Genomic DNA, 9,479 nt, shown 5'->3' on the forward strand with positions numbered 1-9,479 from the left:
TTCCATTTGGCCTTTGCTTGGGTAAGCCGTCAGAAGCCCTAGTCACTTTCTCAGAGGTGTTTCAACAAGATCTTGCTAGAAGAAGTACCTAGCCTTCACATGACCTAGGCTTGGCCATCAGGAGTTTTGACGCTCAACCAGATGTGTTGCACCAAGTGCCAAATAAGCTACCTATGTAGATCTTCCATTTGGCCTTTGCTTGGGTATGCTGTCAGAAGCCCTAGTCACTTTCTCAGAGGTGTTTCACCAAGATCTTGCTAGAAGTACCACCTAGCCTTCGCATGACCTAGGCTTGGCCATCAGGAGTTTTGACGCTCAACCAGATGTGTTGCACCAAGTGCCAAATAAGGTACTTATGTAGATCTTCCATTTGGCCTTTGCTTGGGTAAGCCGTCAGGAGCCCTAGTCACTTTCTCAGAGGTGTTTCACCAAGATCTTGCTAGAAGAAGTACGTAGCCTTCACATGACCTAGGCTTGGCCATGTCATCAGGAGTTTTGACGCTCAACCAGATGTGTTGCACCAAGTGCCAAATAAGGTACCTATGTAGATCTTCCATTTGGCCTTTGCTTGGGTAAGCCGTCAGAAGCCCTAGTCACTTTCTCAGAGGCGTTTCACCAAGATCTTGCTATGAGACATACCTAGCCTTCACTTGACATACTCTTCTGATGGCATACCCAAGTAAAGGCCAAATGGAAGATAGAAGATGTACCTAGCCTGCACTTGGCCAGGTCATCAGTAGTCTTTGACACTCTCCCAAGTTCTTTGCCAAAATAAAAGTAGTTTGTTCTTCTGGTTGGCCTTCATTTAACCATGGAATCAGATGCTTGTATCACTCTCTCAGACGTTTATTTTACATCAAAATCTTTGAAAGAAGCTCCTTCTTCTGCCCTTGTCTTGATGCTGCCATCTTAGAAGCCTGGCACCAATCTTTTTTTGACAAAGATAGCCTCATTTGCCTTTGCTTTCAGTTGGCCAGGCCATTAAAATCCATTGCCAGCTTATGAGGCGTCTTCCACCAAGATCTCCTCCCTCTTTAGCATGGCCTTGAATGGTCTCCAGCCTCCCTTTTCTCCACCTCTATGTCTTCTTGGTCAATGTTTTTTTTCCCTTTCACACCATTTAATACCTACAGCAGTCCCTTTTCTCCTGCCCAGGGCTGTCTTTGAGCCTCCATGTTACTTTCAGAATCTTCATGTCTTCGGGAAGCCTGGTCAACCAGTCCCTGTACTCCCTGCACAGCACATAGCCCCTTACCTTCTTCTTGAAGGCATTGTCCTCTGTCTGGGCCCAGCTCAGTGACTCAGACTGGGTTGGCGGAGGCTGGTATCCCAGGATGATCAAGGCATCCTTTAGGTTTCTAAGTAAGGCTTCTGAGGCTCTGCGAGCCACCTCCAGGGCCCGAAGGAGATCAGCAGCTGTCGGGTTCAGGGAGTTCTGATCATCCAGGACCAGTTGGAAGAACTCGGAAATAGCAGAAAAGGCCTCTCTGGCCTGCAGGAGGCGTTCTCCGGGGCAAAGACATCTCCATATCCGGTAGCCCAGTGCTGCAGTGGGCAGCCCTTTTTCCAACCAGTAGGGGAAGCTGAACCCAGTTGTGCTGAATGGCAACCCTTGGTACTGCAGCTGTAAGAGGAAACACAAGAACAACAAGGGGTCAGAGGACTCAACAGAAGAGCTTCCCTTTTTTTACAAACATGCAAATAAAACTTTGTGGACAGGACTCCCCCTAAAGCCCCGTACACATGCACAGATTGTTGGCCAACTGATCAGCCGTCTTTTGTCCAGTGTTTGTTGGTTGAAATGTGCTCTAGACTTGCAGTGGACTTTTGTTGGTCAACAAAAACCAACTTCAGAAGTGATGTCATGTGATGGTTGACTTTCAGTGTGTTTTTTCTTCTCTGAGCATGCCCAGTCTTGCTCATCTGATTTTTGTCTGCCGAAATCTGTACTGACTGAGGAACAATCGGCCGTTCTTTGTTGGCCAACAAAAATTTTATAGCATGCACACCAGATTTTTTTCAGCCGAAAATTCGCAGTTGGTTGTCGAAAGCATCATACTAACAAGCCTACAATCGGCAGATCGGACGTTGGCCAACGATTTACGGCCAACAATCTGTGCGTGTGTACGGGGCTTAATCCTCAATCGTATGCTTCAGTAATGAGCTCACTTCTTTTATCAGATGTCTGCACAGTGCTTGAATTCAAACTACAGCCATCCCTAGAGGTTTCCTGTTGGAGTTTCACCTTTAACGATACTGGGAAAGAGCGTTGGATGCATGAAGGGAAGTGGGGCAGTAAAGTATCTCTTATTACAACATTGGAGTTGATTTCCCAAAACTGGAGAGTGCAAAATCTGGTGCATCTCTGCAAAGGAACCAATCAGCTTCCAGTTTTTATTGTCAAAGCTTAATTGAACAAGCTGATTTGGCTACCATGTACAGCCGCACCAGATTTTGCAAAAAAAACGGCGCGGGGTCCCCCCCAAAGTCCATACCAGACCCGATAGGGCCTGGTTTGAAACCCCCACGCGTTTTTTTTCCCATTTTGGCATGGAGTTTCCCCTCAAGACCCTCAGAGCCCAAGTCCCACCACAAGTTGGATCATCCTGATCCGACTTGGATGCCACTTCCATTCAAATCAATGGGCTGAAAGCCGTATCAAAGAATACTCACAGGCAACCATTGTTTTTGAATAGAGGCAGAAAAATGCTGCTAAAAGCGAACACGGCCAAACGCGCATTGACCCCAATGGAAAAAGCTACTTACAGTTGCTTTTTCCTGGGGTTAGCAGTGGCTCTGCAGCTCATTTTTTCTAACGCCCCGTGTGCATGGGGCCTTAAGGAGGAGCCTTCTAGCTTTAAGCAAAAGTACAATCATGATCTATCTCAGTATCTACATAATAGCAGCAGGTAAGGATTATGCATACCAACAAATCTAGCCTGGCACATGCAGTACAATATGCTCTACAAATCTAGTTTCTGTTTTAAGATATTACTATTTTACATTGTTTAAAAAAAAAAAAAAATTGTACAAAAATTGTAAAGACGTTACATTTTATGGCACACATATTGAAATTTCACTTATTTAAAATTTAATTTGATAGTAAATGTAGTGATATACTGCGCCAACCTCAATTAATTCCCATAAACCCAGATAAGCAGCCAACACAAGATCCTGAATATATTTGATCAATAAAGCAATAAAAATAGGTGTAGCGCTAAACACATAACAGAAGGTCAGTGTCCATATCCAAAAGAGAAAGGTAAAACCAAAAAGAGTGTCCAATGTCTGAAATAGTAAAAAGGACTTCTGCAGGTAGTGGAGGAACCGTCACCAGTACCTGATCATAAAGCCTCTTACCAGATCACATTGACTCTCATTACAAAGGTCAATATATAAGGCAGGAACTCCTATATGCAGCAGGTATGATCATAAGGTTCTCCCAACAGTCACCCCGTAGTTCCTCTCTAGGTGCCAGATGATGTCCTCCAACCATACAGAAAGAGACACTTGTACTTTTTTCCAGAGATCCTTTAAGGCGGTAAATGTAGGGATGGCCTTTTCCTCCACAATGCCCTCTTCCTGATTTAAAGCATGTGTGGGTCAGCACAGTAGGAAGAGGGCATTGTGGAGGAAAAAGCCATCCCTACATTTACCACCTTAAAGGATCTCTGGAAAAATTTGTCTACTTAAAAGTCTACTTCTGTATGGTTTGAGGACATCATCTGGCGCCTAGAGAGGAGCTACGGGGTGACTGTTGGGAGAACCTTACGATCATACCTGGTGCATATAGGAGTTCCTGCCTTATATTGTCCTTTGTAATGAGGGTCAATGTGATCTGGTAAGAGGCAATGTGATCGGATACTGGTGAGGGTTCCTCCACTACCTGCAGAAGACCTTTTACTATTTCAAATATTTGGACACTCTTTTTTGGTTTTACCTTTCTCTTTTGGATATGGACACTGACCTTCTGTTATGTGTTTAGCGCTACACCTATTTTTATTAATTTAATTTGATACATTGCACAATCCAGCTGCTATGTGCGTGGCAATCGCTTTAAACATACGGTGGAGTTTAGGTCACTTACATATGTGTTCAGTATCAGAGTGGCATTGTCGCGGTGAAGCGTGGCCAAGCTGTGGATCTGGGTGACGATCTCTTCTGATGAGAGAGGCGCGGCGACACATCCTGGGTACAAGAAGCCGACACTGAGGGCCAGCACTGCTGCTGAGATAGGAAGAATTCCTTATGAATACAGGCACCACTACAACCCCGCACACCAAAACAGCGCTCTCCCCTTTCATATGACATTTTAATTGTATCCAAGTCCACTAAGAGACTGGTTTAAAATAATAAAATATATATAGAATATGGAGTATGTAGGCAGAAGAGAAGAAGACTACATAGAGCAGTGATGGTGAACCTTGGCGATCCAGATGTTTTGGAACATTTCCCATGATCCTCATGCACTCTGCAGTGTAGTTGAGCATCATGGGAAATGTTGTTCCAAAACATCTGGGGTGCCAAGGTTCATTATCACTGCATTATACAATCCTCCACACTCCTCTTCTGTACTTACTGCCCACCATCATACCCTCCACACTCCTCTCCTGTACTTACTGCCCACTGTCATACCCTCCACACTCCTCTTCTGTACATACTGCCCACCATCATACCCTCCACACTCCTCTTCTGTACTTACTGCCCACCATCATACCCTCCACACTCCTCTTCTGTACTTACTGCCCACCATCATACCCTCCACACTCCTCTTCTGTACTTACTGCCCACCATCATACCCTCCAGACTCCTCTCCTGTAAATACAGCCCACCGTCATACCCTCCACACTCCTCTCTTGCACATACTGCCCACTGTCATACCCTCCACACTCCTCTCCTGCACATACTGCCCACTGTCATACCATCCACACTCCTCTCCTGTACATACTTCCCACTGTCCTACCCTCCACACTCCTCTCCTGTACATACTGCCCACTGTCATACCCTGCACACTCCTCTCCTGCACATACTGCCCACTGTCATACCCTCCACACGCCTCTCCTGTACATACTGCCCACTGTCATACCCTCCACACTTCTCTTTTGTACATACTGCCCACTGTCATATCCTCCACACGCCTCTCCTGTACATACTGCCCACTGTCATACCCTCCACACTTCTCTTTTGTACATACTGCCCACTGTCATATCCTCCACACGCCTCTCCTGTACATACTGCCCACTGTCATACCCTCCACACTTCTCTTTTGTACATACTGCCCACTGTCATATCCTCCACACGCCTCTCCTGTACATACTGCCCACTGTCATACCCTCCACACTTCTCTTCTGTACATACTGCCCACTGTCATATCCTCCACACTCCTCTCCTGTACATACTGCCCACTGTTATACTCTCCACACTTCTCTTCTGTAAATACCGATCACTGTCCTACCCTCCACACTCCTCTCCTGTACATACTTCCCACTGTCATACCCTCCACACTTCTCTTCTGTACATACCGCCCACTGTCATACCCTCCACACTCCTCTCCTGTACATACTGCCCACTGTCATACCCTCCACACTTCTCTTCTGTACATACCGCCCACTGTCATACCCTCCACACTCCTCTCCTGTACATACTGCCCACTGTCATACCCTCCACACTCCTCTTCTGTACATACTGCATGCCATCATAGCCTGTGCACTCCTCTGTTGTAAATACTGCCCACTGTCATACCCTTCATACTCCCCTACTGCACATTCTGCCTGCGGTTATACCCAGAGATGTATAGTAACGAAGTAGAACTACTTAAGTACTGTACTTAAGTACCGAAATGCGGTATCTGTACTTTCCTAGAGTAGAATTTTTTTCTCCTACTTCTACTTTTACTTCACTACATTTTTTCGATGATTTCGATACTTCTACTCAAGTATTTTTTTTTTGTGCTGCATAGTTACTCGTTACTTTTAAAAAAATTACCACTGCCAGAACAGTAGATGGCAGGTTGCATAAAGCTCAAAAAAATGTGTATAATGTAATTTGTAAATCAGCGCATACGAAAAATAAAGGCTGTGTATAATAAAAGCTGCTATACCAAATCTTTCCAATAAAAAGAAAATATGAAACAAACAAATAAATGGTGCTACGGCGCTTAAAGTGCATCAAGAAACTACTAACAAACACAGGTTAATCATTTGAAATAATAAAAAACAATATGATGTTCAAACTTTTGACTTCTTTCTTTAATAACTACATAACACAGTACTTGTACTTCTACTTTCAGTACTTGAGTAGAATTTTTTTTTCAAAACTACTGGTACTTTTTACTTTTAGTACTTAAGTAGCAAATTTTTTGAAAAAACTACTTGCAATACTTAAGTAAAAAAAATGTTGAATACTTTAGTACTTCTACTTAAGTAACTTTTTCTGCGAGCACTTCCACTTCTACTCAAGTCACTTTTTGATCGAGCACTTGTACTTTTACTCAAGTAGTAATTTCAAGTACTTTATACAAGTCTGGTTATACCCCCTGCACTCCTCTCCTGCACTTACTGCCCTTTGTCATAGCCTCCACTCTCTTTTCCTGAACATATTACCTGTTATCATACCCTTCACACTCCTCTCCTGCCCTGCACATACAGCCCACTGTTCTACCCCTGCACTTCTGACGTTTTGATAACATCCAGTGTGCATGAGACTGGCCACGTACATTATAATCTGATTGCATGATCCCTTTATATAGCCAACTATGCAGTGTTCAGATGTGTGATTGGATATAAATGAAATAGCTACATTGTATCAATCTGCCTCTATGTTACTTTGTATCACTTTGGCTTTCTGTACTTTGCAGTATTCAGGATCTGTTACTTTGTATCAGTCTGTCTTTGATACTCTGTATCATTCTGGATCTCTGTTACTTTGTATTATAAAATCTGTCTCCAATACCTGGTACCATTCTGAATCTGGCCAGCACTGCTGCTGAGATAAGAACAGTTGTCTATGAACACAGTCACTACTACACCCTGAACACCAACAGAATACACAAGCACCATTGTCCCCTTTCATATGGTATTTCAATAAAAAATAACATTTTTTGTATAAGTTTTTTATTATTATTGCAGTCTTTTTCCACTGGTGTGATTCTCCCTCTCTGCCCTGGTGACTACTGCCAGCAAGACAGAAAGTGAAGGCAGAGCCAACATTTTAGAGTTGTCACCAGAATAAGAGGTGATGGTAAACTTAAATGGGGACACCTGCTCTGCTGACATCTCTAGGGCCACCATACATCATTCTGGATCTCTGTTACTTTGTTTCATTCGGTCTCTGATACTTGGTATCATTCTGAATCTATGATAGTTTGCATCATTCTGGATCTATACTTTGTTTCATTCCGTCTCTTATCATTCTGGATCTCTGTTACTTTGTTTCATTATGTCTCTGGTACCTGGTGTTATTCTGGATCTATGATACTTTCCATCATTCTGGCTCCCCATCAGAGTACCACAGGGTTCCTCCCAGCATTGGCACTCATCTACTACTTTACATCAGTCTGCCTCTCTTACTTTGTATCATTCTGCCTTTACTACTTTGCATCAGTCTGCCTCTCTTACTTTGTATCATTCTGCCTCTCTTACTTTGCATCCTTCTGCCTCTATTACTTTGCATCCTTCTGCCTCTATTACTTTGCATCCTTCTGCCTCTATTACTTTGCATCCTTCTGCCTCTATTACTTTGCATCAGTCTGCCTCTATTACTTTGCATCAGTCTGCCTCTATTACTTTGCATCATTCTGCCGCTATTACTTTGCATCACTCTGCCTCTTACTTTGTATCATTCTGCTTCTATTGCTTTGTATCACTCTGCCTCTATTACTTTGCATCACTTTTGGTGCTGATACTTTGTATCAGTCTGCCTTTGTTACTTTGTATCATTCTGGCTCTCAGTCAGAGTGATTGTTTAGAATGTAACAGAGAGCCAGTTTGATACAAAGTAACAAAGCAGCTCAGACAAAATGATGCAAAGTAACAGACAGAATTATAAAAAGTATCACAGACAGAATGATACAAAGTATCAGAGAGCCAAAAAGAGGAATAAATAACAGCCAGCCAGAGGGAAACTAGGTTACAGAGACAGAATGATATAAAGTAACAGAGTCAGAGTGATTGTTTAGAATGTAACAGAGCGCCAGTATGATACAAAGTATCAGAGACAGAATGATGCAAAGACAGAATAACAAAGTATCGGAGACAGAATAATACAAAGACAGAATAACAAAGTATCAGAGACAGAATGATGCAAAGTAACCAAGCGAGTGATTAAGAATGTAACACTCAATTACTTTGTATCATACTGGCTCTCTGTCACATTCTTAATCACTCTCTCTGTTACTTTAGTAACATTCTGTCTCCGATACTTTGTTATTCTGTCTTTGCATCATTCTGTCTGTTATTTTGAATTCTTTTGGCTGCCTGTGATTTGGTCTCCTCCTGGCTGCCTGTTATTTGGTCTCCTCCTGGCTCCCCATCTACTGATGCTCAGTATCAGAGTACCATGGCATTCCTCCCAGTGTTGGCACTCACCTGTTGCTGCCAGCATCTTGCACCCGGCTCCCTGTGATGCACCTGTGTGCCAGGTGACATGATTTTATAGCCGTCCTCCCCCCCATGTCTCTTCTGGGTTCAGTGGGACGTCAGCCACCCCCCGCCACGCTGCTTACAGAGGAATCTCCATTCTCAGCAGCTGCTTCCTTCTAAGAAACGGAGGAGAAGGAGGAGAGGGGCAGGGAGGGGGGCGGGCGTGGAGAGGTGAGTCGAGGAGAAGGTATTTGGAGAAGGGGAGGGAGATGCGGCCGGCGGAGAGGGCTGACAGGTGACTCGCTCTTCCTCCTCGTTTACCCCCCAGAGCCGTCACCTCGCTCGCTGCAATTATCAGCTTTGAAAGGAGCTGACGGAAGTTGGTGGCGGGACAATGAGGCACAGAAGGGGTAGGGTTACCGGCTGATAATGCACCCCCCTTAGAGGTATTATGTGAATCACCCGCCTCTCTCTCCCAGGGATTTGGCACGGGCCAGGCCTGCGGCAGCACACACGTACACACGCGGGGGGCATGTCGGTGAGATCATGTGTGTGGCCGGCTCAGTGGGCATCACACCCGGGTGGAGAGGAAGGGTTAGAGAGACAACAGCAGCCCATCCTGAGCTCAGGGGCATGAAAGATGCAATGTGATTGGTCGCTATGGACACATTTTATTTTTTCTGATTTGGGGGCTGCAAGTGAAGTAATGTGATTGGTGAAGGCAGAGAAAGAGCAAAAGTTGCCCACGGCAACCAATTCTGTTGCTTTATTCTTCAATGTAAAAAAAGTAATGTGATCACCAAGAACAAAGTTCAACTGATGCTGAGAGCCACAAATTCCTCTCCCCCTTTCCTAATCTACAACGGGGGTCCCACACTTTTCTGTACGGGGACCCCGGGC

General features: G+C 44.4%; 1 protein-coding gene across 1 annotated transcript; it reads right to left on the reverse strand.

Moving 5' to 3' along the window:
- Nucleotides 1–900: 900 nt before the first annotated feature.
- Nucleotides 901–8,645, reverse strand: LOC309558035 (cardiotrophin-2-like). The gene is made up of 4 exons (XM_082260958.1): nucleotides 8,586–8,645; nucleotides 4,088–4,227; nucleotides 1,116–1,624; nucleotides 901–1,070 (listed from the first exon to the last, which is right to left on the reverse strand). The coding sequence occupies exons 1-3, from the start codon at nucleotides 8,599–8,601 to the stop codon at nucleotides 1,121–1,123; spliced, it is 660 nt and encodes a 219-aa protein (XP_082117084.1). The 5' UTR covers nucleotides 8,602–8,645; the 3' UTR covers nucleotides 901–1,070; nucleotides 1,116–1,120.
- Between the last annotated feature and the right edge of the window lie 834 nt (nucleotides 8,646–9,479).

Source organism: Pelophylax lessonae (assembly GCF_965119305.1).
Source record: "Pelophylax lessonae genome assembly, chromosome: 6".
In the NCBI taxonomy this organism is placed as follows: Eukaryota; Metazoa; Chordata; class Amphibia; order Anura; family Ranidae; genus Pelophylax; species Pelophylax lessonae.